At 34.3% G+C, this 16179-nt stretch overlaps 1 protein-coding gene across 36 annotated transcripts in view; it reads right to left on the bottom strand.

Moving 5' to 3' along the window:
* The window catches only part of RIMS2 (regulating synaptic membrane exocytosis 2), a 587791-nt gene that overhangs the window by 205411 nt on the left and 366201 nt on the right, over nucleotides 1–16179 (bottom strand). For 19 of the 36 annotated variants that reach the window (XM_073893077.1, XM_073893083.1, XM_073893087.1 and 16 more), the window contains one exon: nucleotides 16040–16156. In XM_073893077.1, coding sequence (XP_073749178.1) covers nucleotides 16040–16156 — 117 coding nt within the window. Of the gene's footprint in view, nucleotides 1–7287; nucleotides 7354–16039; nucleotides 16157–16179 lie in introns of all 36 variants that reach the window. The other 17 variants (XM_073893075.1, XM_073893081.1, XM_073893068.1 and 14 more) reach the window with 1 other exon arrangement.

Here is a 16179-nt window from a genome sequence, read left to right as displayed (position 1 = left end):
ATGTAGAAATAAACAAACTAAAGAAAAAACCTGAAATTCCCAGCCTCCAAAATGAAATTATGATCTATTAACAGAAATGAAAGGATTCTAGGGAGGAATGACAGTAACTTCAGGTTTGAACTTAAATTTGTGAGGGGTGGAAAAATATTCTGTACTGATGTCAACCAGATAGAGAAATCTGGCCTTCAAAGGACAGAGCTGTACAGGAGATACGTTTTGAGAAGTCACTGGACAGTGTTATTATTTCAGGATAGGTTGATTGATTCCTTATTTCAGTACTATTTACTGCATTCATATTATGGGCCAGGAACTATACCAGCTATTGGAAGTTTAGGTCAAAACCACAGAGATGATAGGATACGGCTCAACACAGTCAAAAAGTTGAGGACATGAGAAATAGAAAAGAAGAGAAGGAGACAGAGAACAGTTAAAAGGTAGAATGAGAATCAGGATAGTAATGCATTAGAGGAACTAAAACAAAACAAAACAGAACAGTGATTAATAATGGCAGGTGCAAAGAGGCAACACAGATAAATATGTATAAAAGCCTTGGCAAATAATAACCATGGGGAAAATAATTTAAAATAAAGTGCTGGAGGCAGAGGTCAAACCTTAGAGGGCTGAAGCTTAGGAGCTGATGAAGGAGTGTTGGAAGCCTACGTAAAAATACACACTCAAGAAACATGACTTATTTATAAGAGAGAACGGAATCATTGTCAAAGTAGCTTGAAGATGTGGCAGAATAAAAAGAAGGTATTATTTAGACTTCATCCATAATTCAAGAAGGAACGAAATCATGAAAATAAGAGAAATTGAAATGCAAGAGAAACAAGAAATAAAGAGCAAAGAAAAATTCCAAAGGCGTTGAGAGGTTACAGGCAGAAACACAAATAGAAGATGAGTTGTGATGGAAAAGAAAATACTTATAAGAGAGAAGACTGGTAACAATGCAAAGAAGTTAAGACAAAAAGGAAAGTAGCTCAGGAAGTATGAGTTACTTGGATTTGATCACGTTTACTAAGGGCTCTCAGTACTACTTGCCAGATAAGGCATCTATCTATAAGCAAACAGAAATCCCCCCCTGCCCCCCACCCCCGCCGTGACTCTGCTAACTTTGTCAGAATCCTTTCTGTAATCTTAATTAGATTAGCCTTAATCATGGCCCCAAATACCCTGAGATAAGACCAGTCACTGCCTCTCTTCAAACTCCATGGCATCCCTCAGCATTACTCTAGACCCAGCTCAGACCCTTCCCAGAACCTTGCTCCGTTCTAGCACCAAACCAAGTCCCAGTTCTTGCACTAAAACAACTTATGATAAATTTAGGATATTTGACATAAATCACTTCTACTCAAGCATCTTATCCCTGTCATTCTTAGTTTTCAATTAAAGGGCAAGCTCAGTTGCCCCTGATGTCATCTCTCTAAATTCTTCATCTCCTGTACTTTCTTCTATATCATTTTAATCTCCTCTGATTCTCTTAGCTGTATTTTCAAAAATCCTTATCCATCGTTAACAAACTTCCTTGTATCATCAAAATCCCTTTGCCTTCCTTCCTTACCCATCCTAGACTCCTATGATTGATCACCTGACCCACTCCCATATCAACACTCAGATTCCCCCCCCCTTTTTTTTTTAAAGACTTTATTTATTTATTTGTCAGAGAGAGAGAGAGAGAGCACAAGCAGGGGGAACAGCAGGCAGAGAGAGAAGCAGGCTCCCTGCTCAGCAGGGAGCCTGATGCAGGACTCAACCCCAGGACCCTGGGATCATGACCTGAGCAGAAGGCAGACGCTTAACTGACTAAGCCACCCAGGCGTTCCCTCAGATTCCCTTTTAACCCAATCTTTCAAACATTCATCAGAACCCCAAAATTGGTTCAATGCCATAATTGGATTTCTCTACATCTAGGCAACTGGGTATAGTTTAAGCAAAACTTATATTCATTCAGGTTGGCACAATGCAAATTCATGGCTTCCAACTTCTGCTGCGCTAGTATCACCAATAATCTTTTTACTTTTATTTCATCAGTTCCCATCACTTTTTAACCAGTGACCATTTTAAACTTCCTCATTTCTAGTCAAGCACCATGTTCAACCTTGGGCCTCCCCAATCAAGAATTTGTCTCAAAAACAATCACCATGATCTTGATGTACAGCAACAACAAAATTGAGGCTATCCAACATAATTACCTTCAATTTAACAACTTTTTTCTAAAAACTTAGTTTCAACTCTCTCATCTATTTTCTTCCTGTCTCAAAAGGAAACAAGAGCTTCTTTCTGTTTACATACTCCATCTGTGTGTTTAGACCAATCTCCTGCCCTAAGACCTTTCTAACAGTCATCCTCTCCTTTCTCTGTATTTTCAATCTAACTTTTCCTCGAGGATCTGTTCCTCCAGCCTACAAACTCATGATGCATTTTGTATTCTAAAGAAAGAAATTACTTTGATATCACATACCCCTATCCGGTATTTCTCCTCCACACTCATAGTGCATTTGTTTTTTTAGTTCCCAGGAATGCCTCAGGCCACTGCAAAAGCTGCTTTTTTCAATCACCCCCTTCTGAAATCATCGAAGAAGTCACCGACGGCTCCTCACTTGCCAAATCTAATGGGCATTTTCCAGTGATTATTTTTCCGGTTGACATCATTTCTTCCTGCTTTAAACTCTACTCTGTTAGCTCTATTCTTCTCACTCTTCCTTCTCTAGGTCTCTTCCTTTATCTACCAGTTAAATGTTAATGTTTCCCAGAGCGGAGGAAAAGTCCTTGGCCTTCGTTTCATGGGTTGTTTCTCTGATTGATTTCATTTTCATTTTTGTAGCTACTTACTGTTATTAGTGAATTTACTCTCAAATTACTCTCTATAGCTCAAACTACTTTAAGTTTTAAAATCATTGATTTTACTCCTTGCTGGAGGTTTCCCCTTAACTCTCTCAGTAATTCCAGAAGTGAACTTGTCTCTAGCCTAAACTAATTTCTCTCTGAACATTCCTCCCCCTCATTCACCTTTGTTCAGGTACCACATGCATCCAGTTACCCAAACTATAAGACTCATTATGTTTCTTGATCTGCTCCCCATCAACATCCAAATGCTATTACTTACCATGTATTATTGATTTCAACTGATTAAATCTCCTGTCTTCTTTCTATCTCTCCACCCATTACCTTACTTGGTTCAGGCCCTCAAAGAGTTCTCTGCTGCCCAAGACCAAGGCCGCAAATATCTTTATGCATGCTTTTCTTTCACACACCCTTTTCTCTCAAATCAACCAACCACATAGTCTCTAGAGTAATTATTCTAGAATGAATAAATACATTATAACCATCTCCTATGTAAACTCTTTGAAGTACCTCTATCACTTACAGTCTTAGATCTAAATTCCTTAACAGAACATACAAAGTTATCCATCATTGGGACCATCTCTATCATCCCAGATTCATTTCTCTCTATTCCCTGCCTTTTGGACAATGCTCCAATAGCACTAAAACATGGTGATTATGACTTTAGTGAGTTTGCTCACACGTTTCTTTAGAATTCCACTGACATCCTACCTTACCTCTATATAAATTTAAATAATTCCAATTCCTCTTTTAAAATATAGCCTAGTTGTCTTCTCCATGACCTCTTTACATGAAAGTCCACCATCAGGCTGCCGAACAATGATTTAAGTAGAGATAAATACTAGGGGGAAAAAAGTGAGGTATGGGGATAAATTCTTTAAATATAAAAGATGTTATTTATTAAAATAAAGGCTACATCTTAATAAAGGGATATTAATAAAAGGTAACACGATACCTATTCTAAATATGTTTGTTTAAATGTTGACTGTGTTTAAAAATACACAATGACTCAGATAGATTTGTACTGGTTAGCATAACCTGGTCAGAAGAAAAAGAGTTTTGATTCCTAATATTAGTTAATATTTGTCTCCTGAAATAATATAAAAAGTTTAGCAGCCATTACTTAAGCCTCTATTCATCTGTTCCAAAGAGATAGCTCTAATAATTTTTCATTTTACAAGGCTGGGGTAGAGAGACTGGTGATTCTGATTCTTCACAGACTGGGGATGCCATGTGTAATTTACTACATTCATTCCATTCAGAAAAATGCAGATTTCATATAGTGTAGTGTAGCTACACTATAGTCCACTTGGAGCTCTTAACACATATTTACCCTCAGAAAGGGAATTTCCAGACCATGACAGTAAATGTCACTTTGAAATCTGGGCTGGGAAATTGGACACTTAGAGAGTTGGTGCCACTTTCTTTTCTTTCTTATTCTTTCTTCTTTTTCCTCCCTCTCTCCTCTTTTCCCTCCCTCTTTCCATCCTTTCTTTCTTTCACAACTCTCAATAAAGAGGTCACTTTTCCTTTAAGTGTTCAGTTGAGTTGGGGAGAATTTGGAAAATTTAGTTCAGAACAATTCTGCAAAAGAAAGAGATTGACCCAGATGTGAACTCTGTCAAATAGGTAAAAGAAGAACAATGTAGCAAGGGGATTGAGGGTATTTCTAAGAATGGACTCAACCTCTGGATACGTAGGTAAGTAAAGTGGAGACTAATAGGGAAAGGAAAGGCGGTCAAGAGTGTGGAGTTCTCTATTGAGATACAAGAGCCAGTGCGGTACAAGTAACTCAGTGAAAAAATAAGAAAGAACCATGTGTCGTTCTGGTCCAAGAGTGAAGTATTTGAATTAAGATTTTAGAGGTGTAATAATTTCAAATGATGATAAGATTCAGATATGGCCATGGCAGTAACTGACTAAAGTAGAACTGGGACTAAAGTTCACTACGTCCAATTTGAGACAGCCAAGGAAGTGAGTGGCTGCTGAACAGATCATTCAGGTGAACGCTAACATCACTCTGGTTGGGGGCAGGAATTATTAAAAGTTAGACTAAAGCCAGATGCTAAAATCTTCAGTGACTAAAATGGAATAACCAAGAGGTCACCAGATGATCTCAACACGGAAGGGCTGTGCTCAGTTACATTACATACAAAGGCACAGGGGTTAAATTAAAAACAAGAAGCCTAGAAAATTATGGTAACAAACATAGGAGAATGGATACCTGATTATATCCTCAATAATCCTAGAATCTCATAGTGGATTGAAGTGAGGGTCAGAAAGACTGAGTAACTCAAAAAAGTTAGCAGAGTGAAAACAAATGACCAAAGTCACTTTAAAAAAAGCAAAGAAAGGGGATGTTAAACTGAAAATCAGTACAGAGTTTACTACTTCTATGAAAGAGGCATATGGATTCAATAGGCAAAGATTCTACAGATAGATGCAATAAGTAAAACCATAAATTCTGGTTTTCAGTTTGGGTAGCAGATTCATGGATTTCATTTTATCATTATGCTTTGAAAGGTGCACATATTCTTTTTTGTGTATCAAACTGATAATGATGAAAGATAGTATTTTTAAAAGCAACTAAAGAATTTCATTCTCATAAAATCCACCCAAATTTGTCTAGGAGTAGGTGTACATTAGTCTCACATACTGGAATCATCTAAGTGATTGCAAATCTTCAGTAAGAAGATTTTTTGCTACTCTCTTCTCTGCCTGCAGGGCCTCGAAATGTCACAGGATGGCTCAAATCCCACCTTGATTACTTGTTTTCTAAAACTGATTTTCTTAACTGTGTTTACTTTAATATAAATATTAATGATATTGTGTTTCCTGACCACAAAATAAATCATGGCGTAAAAGGCAATTCAGAAACATATCATGCAAAATAGGCCAGCTAGGCTAGGTTCAGAATTTGAATAAGTACATGAAATTGATAACCAACCTAGGGCTGATCAAGAACTGATTCTACACATGTTGGCTCATTGAAAAAAATAAATAATATGAAGCAATTTACTTATTGATAACTAAGATAAGTAGAATATAAAAAAAACTAATGTGGTGCAAGATTTTAACTTAAATTTAAATGAAGATACCAGCGTAATTAGAATAAGCCTATAATCAGTAATGTCTCATTCATGTCACCCACTTTAAGAAAGGTCTTGGTCAATTATAGGGACAGTTATAGAACTACTTCCTTACATTTTTGTAAGGTAATTGTATAATCACTGCAAACCCCAAACAGAATGTAATATACAGCAAAACTAAAAATAAAAAGACATAACAAAAAGGAATTATTTAGTACTAAAGCAAAATAACAGAAAAGAAACTGAGAAAATGCAAAAGACAATAAAATACAGCAATCATCACTACCATATAATAAACTGGAAGGCACTACATTTCAATTATATTTACTGAAAGACATCACAAAACCTCCAACGTTAGGAATCTATTATTGATATTATCTCTTATATTTCCTTCTACATTTATCTACATGAATTCAATACTCAGGAATTTATTCATTAGTTTCAATTTTTTTCTAAACTCTTTTATGAATAACTCTTAATGAATTAAATTAATAGTACAAAAGTGGTCACACACAACCCAGATCACTTTGAAACAACTGAGTAGAGCACATAATTCTTAATCTATCCTAGCTGAACCCACTACCACATTATCCCTGATACTCTCTTCTCTGCCTGCAGGGCCTCAAAATGTCACAGGATGGCTCAAATCCCTAAAGCTACATAAAGCCTGGAGAAACTGTAAGCTTTTAGAGACCTTCTTTCCCTTCTCTTTCTAGTTTATCCTTCTTTTGGTTAAATGCCAAGTAATTGATATTTCCCTTCAATATAAGGAGAATGGTGGTAAAGTAGAAATGAACAAGGATTTTCCCACAGACCCAATATTCTCCATGGATCCAGGGTTATCTATGACCAGTTGAGTAGATCACAGCCACCTCTGACAAGGTAAACTGTAAACTGATCAGTTCAACCTAAGCACTTCTATGACTGGTTCCTCAACTGTGAGGGAGGGGGAATGGGGGAGCAGATTGTTAAGATACGTGAAAACCAGTGCTGTCTAAATATATAATTATGAAGGTGGTCAGTCTTAGTGCAATTAATTTTTAAAAATACTGTTATTCTATCCTTCTAGGTAATCAAGGGTTAACTGTAAAGCCTGGTGACCTAAATTTTTAGAGCCATCAAGGAGATGATACTAGCTCATTAAAGTGAAGCTATGTTTTTGACATCTTACTACAATGTAAGTATTTACATATGCTTTGTTTTCTATTATCATATCTAGTAAGGGTAATATTTCTATATTTCACGAATAATCATATATGTATATATAAAAAGCAGAAATAGAAGTGAATTATACCATATCATTAGACAGGCACATGCAATTCTACGAACAGACTCAATTGTAAGAAAAATATACCTGCCATCCCTGTGATGATGTTCAGTGTTCTGACTGTATCTGGAGCGAGGTAGAGTAAGAAAATGACTGCAAGCATGGCAGAAACAAGAATATAAATGAGACTCAGGAAAGAAATGAAAAGGTATAGTTTACTTTTAAAAAGTGAAATTCAAAAAAGATAAGCAGATAGTAAGCAAAGCAAATGAAAACTGTTACTAGAAAGCTTGTTCTTTCCTCCCAATGTCCATTGTAACATGGCCATGCTAAAGGTTAAAATATTCTAAGTATTCCAAAATAAACACAACAAAAACATAGCAAATCAAGATTCAAACAAATTATATTTCAAACTAAAATCTTATCAATTGTCACTCAAACATCTCTAGCACCATCTATAAAATGTTATACAATATATAGTTGCTTTCCCTTTTTGAGGAGGAAAGATGGGAAGAGAAAACTAATAAAATAACAAGGAAGTTTAAGAAGAAAATAATTAAAGACGTAATTTCTAATACACAGGAGATTTTATAAGGTAATTATTTCTTCTTCAATCATGAATAAGTAAAAGTAACTAAAAGGACTTAAAAAATTCCATTTAGTAAGGAATAAGCTGACTTGAGTTATTATTTGGTTAGTACTTTCATTTGTTAGGTTCATTGGATGCTATCCATTTTTCCATTCACTATGTTTAGTCCATGTTTATTACCTACTGTGGGCTGTGCTACACTTCACGCCTCATGACTATCCCAAACCATCAAAGCAGCACACTTGACATTTTCACCCATCTCTAGGGGCTCCTCTTCTTTCCACAGCGCTGATTTAAACTTCTCTGTTTTCTTAAAACCTCTCATGCCAACACACTTAATTTTGGCAGATGATCATTACATTTCAGTTTTTTAAAAAAGGAAACCAACTTTGAATTCTCTCTGTCATATTTCTACCACTAAACACAGAGTACCTACACTTATATCTTCACTTATCATTTTCTTTTGCACCAAAGGAAGAAACTCCTCTACTTGTAATCCTGATTTCCCACATTCATTCTTCTTTCCTTCATTCATTATTGTCTCATGCCTTCCATTCCTGAACTGCACTTAATCCTAAAAATAAACCCTTCACTAACCTTGCCTTCCTCTCAAGCCTTTGCATGTCTCTGACTTTCATCATACAACATCCTAGCCATATCTACAATTTTTGCCACCACTTCCTCACTTCTCATCCAAGCTTTAAGTTCACTGTATGTAATGGGACTTTCAGTCTCCACCATTCTCTGGAAGCTAGCCTATGAATGCTACCTGTGAAATCCTGAAAAATCCTTTAACTTCTTGATCTTCCTCATATTACCCTTATCTATGATGTTACACATTGATTTTCAACCTCTGTTTCTTGACACTCTCTCGTCTCTTGGTTTTTGAAACATGATTCTCTCAGGCTATTAAAAATAGTATTTTATGTAACACTTAATGAGGTGACAAGTATTCCATTAAAGGTTTGTCTACTTTATCTCATTTATTTCTCATAACAACTCTTTGAGGTAGGATCTAGTATTGCCACAGACAGAAAAACTGAGGCTGTGAGTGCCATATAGGAAGTAGCTGGACTGGGTTTCACACTCAGGGCTTCCTTAATCCACAATTCAGGCTCTTAACATTTACACATACGGCCTGGTTTCGCACCTATCTAACTGCTTCTTTACCCATTTCATTTACTGGATTCTCCTTCACTTTATTCCACAGAGGCAGTGGTTTCCCAAGATGGGTTCTCCAAATTTCTTTATATTCCAACACATTCTTTCTGGATTATATCATTTCCTTTATAGTGTGAACTCTCATTTTGTTTAGCTTTCATTTTTCTTTGGGTTTCACAGCACATTTCCAGCTGCTTCCTGGGCTCCCCACACAGCTACCCAACTGTCATGTAGACCCTTCAGAAAAACACATGTTAATTTTAAGGTTTGAGCAAGACATTAGCCTATTTGGACACCTGGTGCTGCATTTGTGAAATGAGGGGGCTGGAGAAGTAGTTTTCAAACTTTCTTTTTGATCAGAAGACCACTGTCTTTTTTGAGCAAATTTTTATGTAAAACCAATCATTAGGAAGCCAATAAAATCAGAATGACTCTGGCTAAAGAGGGAGTGAGAAGACTAATCCCTATCCATTTGGCGTGGTCCTTACCTACAACCGCAGTCCCTCAGGTACCTCTTCAGAATCCAGGACTCCATGATCTCTAAAAGACCCTCCAGTTTCAAATATAATTCTTTAACCCTCCTTTGAAACTTAATATAATACTTCAGCTATTCCTCTTTGTGTAATCCCAGTTTTAACTAAAGATTTAAATATTTACTTAACAAGACAAGTTTTAAAAAAAATCTCATAATTTAACTCCTCCATTTTCCTTATTTTCCACATTTAATTGATTTATAAACCTTGCTAGTTGTAATGCTTAAATAACTCAGATTTATCCCTTCTTTCCCTTTTCTCCTGCTACTGCCTTCAATCAGGCTTACCATGTCTATTAAAATAATCTATTGCTACCGTCCTTCTACCCCAACCCTTTCCTGATCCAACCCATTCTCCACTCTGTCTACAAGCAAGATAATTATAAATTATGCTTTTGATCATGTAGGTACTTTGCTTAAGAGCCTTCTCTGGTTTCACATATTAAAAACAAGTCATATTCCTTAAAACAGCATACAAATTAAGTTCTAAACTACTTCGGTCTTCAATATAGCCTATCACTTCCCATCCTTCATACTATAACTTTTTATGTAGGTATGCCAGACCACCTAAGATTCTCTAAATATATCCCTCACTTTCCTGACTCTGAGACTGTTCATGCTTATCACTCTGCCAAGAATGCCATTATCCTCCCTCTGTCTCCACTTTATTGCTTTTGAAAATTCTACTCAATCTTTAAAGTCCAACTTCCCTTTAAAGTTTTTTCCAATACTCAAGCAAGTAATTTTCTCTCCAATCTATTCCAATAATATTATGCTCAGTCTGACAGGCTTCTATGTTTTATAATTAGTTGGTATATTGTATATTAGTTGGTATATATGAGTTGGTATAATTAGTTGGATCATCTGTTTATTTAAGCCAGGATAATGTCTATTTTAAATCTTTGTGCACAATTGGCTGACACACTCAATAAATACATTTTGGATTGAACTAAAAAGTAAAAACAGAATTATACTATTTTCATGGTGAGCCTACCCTCCAAAGAGAGCAATGGTTCACATAATCACAGAAACTTCTAGAAATGTAAACAGAACATTACAAACCTATGTGGTATAAAAAGAAAGTAAAACAGTATTCAAAAAAGATATTCCTGGCATTACAAAGAGTAGAAGTACTACCCAACAGTTGTGATGTTAGGATTTATTGCATTAAGAACAAATAGATCTTCTCTGCAAATTACTTGAGGAATGAAAATATATAAACTTCGAAACTTATTAAAATTTTCAAATTCATAGAACATACACATCATCATCAATTAATATTCTCCTTGAGGAGCCTTATAGTTAATTTTGTCTCTATAAAGTCAAAGAAAACATGAAGCAAGGATCACCTTTATCAAACATCAGTTTGTTTTATTTCCCTTCTTGTGACAGTTAATTTAACTGGCCCAAGGGGTGCTCACATTTAGTGTTATTTCTGGGTGTGTCTGTGAGGGTGTGCTTCAGGATGATATTAGCATTTGAATCAGTGGACTCAGTAGGCTGCCCTCCTCAAACTGGGTGAGCATCACAGAATCTGGTGAGAGGCTCAACAGAACAAAAGTAGGAAAAAGGATGAATTCCTCCCTTTTTCCTGCCTCACTTTAGAGCTGGACATCTCTTAATCTCTCTGTTCCTCAGACTGGGATTTATAACATTGGCCACCCTGGTTCTCAAGCCTTCAGACTTGGACCAAATTATACCATCATTTCATGGGTCTCCAGCTTTCAGAGAGCATATGGTAGGCCCTGTGACTTCTATAATTATGTGAGCCAAATCCTTATTATCTATCTATCCTACTGGCTCTGTTTCATTGGAGAACCCGAAATGCATAGTTTTCTATAGTCATGTTATACCTCTTAACCCAGTCTGGTCATGATACCCCTTGAGATTCTGTTGAAAAGTATAAAAATGCATCAATGAATATTACATAAAATTAAATCCACATTGTTTTGGAAGTAAAATCCACCTAAGATCCAGGGATGCATTCAAGGTCCTTTGCCACATCCACTTGGTACAACTTAAAAACATTTCATTTATTCTTCTCAGTTAAATCATTCTTACATTTCTTCCAAAATTAATGGAATTATAAAACCCAAGTAAACAATACTGTCGCCAATATACATAATGAGTTAAAAAATTATGTTAAAAATTGCAATTTATCCAATCTCTTTGAAAATTTTTTTAAAAATTGAGCAGAGCAGTAACTCATTGTAAAAAAAATAGAGAACTAAAAGAATTACTAAATTTTAAAGAATAAAAAAGAAATTATAGATTCAAAAATCATAATGACAAATTTCACTATTCAAATAATTGAACTGGAGTACTGATCTAATTTCTAGACACTCTGATTCTTATTAGGAAATGTAATCTTTAAAGACAGAACAAAACTGTATTTATAATGAATTATCCTTCCATTATATCAGATGAATCTGAATGTCTCCTTTTAGAAACTACCAAACAAAAAGGACTGCAAAAAGAAGAAATAAAATATCTCATCCTTAAACAACCTATAGTTTTTGAAAGCAAAGTTTCCAACAATCTCAGCTTAATGCAAAACTTTCTGTTCTGTGTCTTTAATATTGTTAATGTTTTGCTACTTTATAGTTCCTAAAACATTCTCAGTATGATTTAACTATGTTAAAATATATTCCTGAAATGTAATAAAATGTATTACTTTTATTTTACTTTCTCTGTATTTTCAAACTTTCAGAGATGTGTTCCCCTCATTGTTGATAACTAAAAGGACCAAGAAGACTATAAATAGTTATGGGTAATTTTGACACTTCCTTATAGCTGGTTGGCTGATAAAGAGTAAGAAATGGCATAAGTGTGTGAGGTATCCTAGAGATCCATATAATATGACATTTTTCTTTTTAGAATATAAATGTATTAATTGAATGCACAAAAAAAAGCCTATGAAGTAATGTATCTTAGGCCAGTGTTAATTGTATTTTTTTCTTATTATGCTAAAGGTATACTGAATAGAATTAAAGGTACCCAATATATTTTGGCCTCCAGGATAAACATAAAAATGAGTCCTGCATGATATCTCTGACATGTTACAGAAATATTATCTAGTACTCTATATTTATTCTAATAGTAAATTAACTCATGTAAACACATAAGCTCTTGAAATGGTTTCTAATACTAAAGCCACATAGGTTGCCCCAGGAAAATTATGTTCCTAGTCATAGTTACCATGATTTGCCAGAGAAACAATGATCCAAAAAGTATGGGGAATGGAGAGGAAGATGAACGATGTCTGTTATAATTCTTCATTTTAGCTAATAGCCCTGCCTCCAAGTTTTTGATTTACTTACGAAGAACCTATTTTCTTTTCAAAACAAAATAGGATTTTGACTAATGATAACAGAGTGAGATGTGCAGAGATATAAAGATCCAGTCAAATTTTGATATATAATTCTTTTTAACATTACCTGTAAGAAAAAGGGAATCTGAATACTATTATCTCCTTCTTATACCACTTAGGTTTAGCCAGGCACTATGAATTAATGCCAAATAGCATCATTTCTCACCCAGTATAGCCAATGTAAAAGCCATTATCTTCATGCACAACTTTCCAATATGTCGCAAGTCCTTCATCCTTCATACTGGGTCTTTCTGACATATATGTATGTTTTGCCTCTGTATTTATGCTTTTGTTCTTGCCTAAATAAGCATGTCCATTTTTCAAGGTCCAACTCATGTTCTACACTCTCTATAAAGCTTTTTTAAGAAAATACCTGTATTAACTGATTTCTTTTTTTCTGCTTAGTTAATAAGCACATTAAGATGTCAATTATTTGTAAGCCACAGGATCTTTTAAAATGTTAAGAGTAAGGCGCATTTTTTGAGTACGTACTATGCAACTGGAGGTGCTGTGTCATTTAATCTACCCCACAACCTTATAAAGTTGTTACTAATGTTCTAATTTTATAGATAAGGAAATCAAGTGCCAAAGACATTAATTTTCCCAAAGAAACACAGCTAGCAAGTAATAAAAAGCCTACATTAAAATGCAATGCCATTTGGCTCCAAATCCTACAAAAAAAGAGTATATTCAATAAAATACTCTTCTGGTCCAGTGCACCATTTATTACTGACAAGAAAAGTTAATGCACCACTCAAAATGCCTACATTTTACTTACTATCTCAAAGGAAATTCTCTTGTAGGCTTTTTAATCAACAGTATTATCGATTGACTATATAAAACACTACTCATGAAAATTCACTGTAAGAGCTCGAGAATTCTTACCTTCTAAAGAGTGCATAAAAATTACGATGTCTTCACATGCATTCTATTATTGAAAATCTTTTAGAATATTTAGAATATAAAGCATAACACAGAAATTAAGAACCCATTGTTTAATAATTTGATAGACTACCTAACATGGATACTATTGTACTTTTTGATTTTTGATCCCTCATGTTAATAAGTAATGTTTACACAGATAACTTAAATATAATATTAGAAATAGTTTTATAGTCTTATTTAAAAGAAATTGTATTTTAGTTATTTATTTTTTTTTATTTTTTATTGTTATGTTAATCACCATATATTACATCATTAGTTTTTGATGCAGTGTTCCATGATTCATTGTTTGTTCATAACACCCAGTGTGTATTTTAGTTATTTAAAAAAATGTAAAACGGCTCACAATTAGGGGTAACTATGATTTGATAATCTACAGCACTCTAAAAAAGTGATGAAACCCCAGTAATTATGATTTGGTAATCTACAGCACTCTAAAAAAGTGATGAAGCCCCAGGGGTCAAATTCCTCCAAAACTTCTGAATTACTTGAACATTTTTGTCAAACTAAATGATTCATAAAGTTATAAACAAGAATAAATATAATGACATAGCATTATGGCTATAATAGCTATATACCCAGGATTTAACAGCAAGTCTTTTATCATTAATGCTACGGCCATTTGTCTTAAAATACTGATAAATTATTATGTGTTTGCATGATAGTGACTATTTTTGTTTGTGAATATCATTGTAGAGGTTAATTTTATTCTATTCCTCTCTGCAAGATTTAGACCATATTGTCTTCAGAGAAAATATCAAGTCCATTTCTCATCTAAAGAAAAACTTCATGCAAACTTGAAGGATTTAAAGTCATTTCAGACTTTTTTCTTTCATCATTGCCTTAAGGAACTTTCAAAGAACGAGGAGTTTATGAATCGCTATATAAATAATTTCCAGAGATGATCAAACTTATTAGAATTCTATAATGTAATAAAAGTACTCATTCACCCACCCTAATATGACTTCTTCCAACTCCTGATCGTGCCCATATAGTTACGTTTCTTTCACTAGTATCATACTTGATGTGATACAATTTCTTTAGGTACCACACCTATAATTACCACTAAAGACACAGATCACTATGAAAAAGTTAAGCAAATAAAAAAATAAAATACCACATTAACTTTTATTTAACAATTAATAAAGATACTAATTTAATAACTTCTATTTCTTCTTAGGTCTCAGACACAAAAGCCAATACTTGTTTGACACTATTGAAGATTAGGATAGATGTTCCCTATCTTTTCTTTTGGAAAAGTGTACTTAACACAATGAAATTATAAGCCCGAATTGAGTATAACCTTAGATTTAGATGAAAACAATTAAGTTTATAAATATTGACAATGATGAATATTGGGAACTTCTCAAGTCAGTTGATTTAAGATGTTCTTATTACAATTGGTTTAGGTCTCATACAAAGAGACTTCTGCATTCCCTTGTTATTTTATCGAAATATTCTCCGAATAGTAAATTAAGCTTTCTTTGCTAATCCTTATCTCAAACCTATTTGACAGTGTGGGGGAAATACCGTAGCATTTTTCATTTTATAGAGAACTAAACCATGAATTCAAGGGTTAATTAATTTGTTTAACTTAAAACAAATTAGTAGTAATTAGTGTGATTAATGCACTGAAACATATGTTATTTCCAAGTATGTCACATTTAATGGAGCAAACTTGGAGAATTCCTCTAAACACAGCAATCAATAAGCATAATTCTTTAAGATGCTTAAAAGGTTTACTGAAAGCCATGAGGAAAAACCCTCTTCATGAATCAGTTTTTGTGTCTGTTTCCTAAACAAACCAGACTTGCATCAATACTTTTATATATAAAGTCACACTGGTTCCCTGATGAATGTAAAAGACTTTAAATCTATTGTCTCATGAAGTACATTTATATGTAATGATTGGTTATAATAAATGACAATAATAAAATGTCTATTTTCGTTATAATTATCCTTATAACCTCGTGTGCAAACTCACTAGCTTAACTGGTTTGATTTAACAAAGGACCAAAACTGCAAAAGCAAGATGATTTTTTTTAAACCAAAGAAAAGGTTGTTTTTGTTTGTTTTATTTTTTTACACGGTGGTCATAAGAACGAATGTAGGCATTGTAAAGGAAATGGTGTTAGAAGCTAAGATTAATAAATATCCAAGTTCTGGATGAAAGTATTTTATGGTAATACCTTCGTCCTGAAGGCAGCAATTATAATAAGGTCTCATAGTATTTAATCCTATTTACCTGTCTCTATCTGGAGAATAACGGTCATCCATGACACGATGTCTATCCATTCGGCTAATTGTATTATAATGTCCAGCAGTAGAGCGTGTCCCTCGAAGCCCCTGTTCCACATTCCGACTGAAAGAGCAAAATCCATTTAA

Source organism: Callorhinus ursinus, unplaced genomic scaffold (assembly GCF_003265705.2).
Source record: "Callorhinus ursinus isolate GAN/ISIS: 27379988/994484 unplaced genomic scaffold, GSC_fseal_2.0 scaffold5, whole genome shotgun sequence".
Classification (NCBI taxonomy): domain Eukaryota; kingdom Metazoa; phylum Chordata; class Mammalia; order Carnivora; family Otariidae; genus Callorhinus; species Callorhinus ursinus.
Note: the sequence above shows the minus strand (reverse complement) of the source record. Positions and strands in the feature narration are given on the sequence as shown.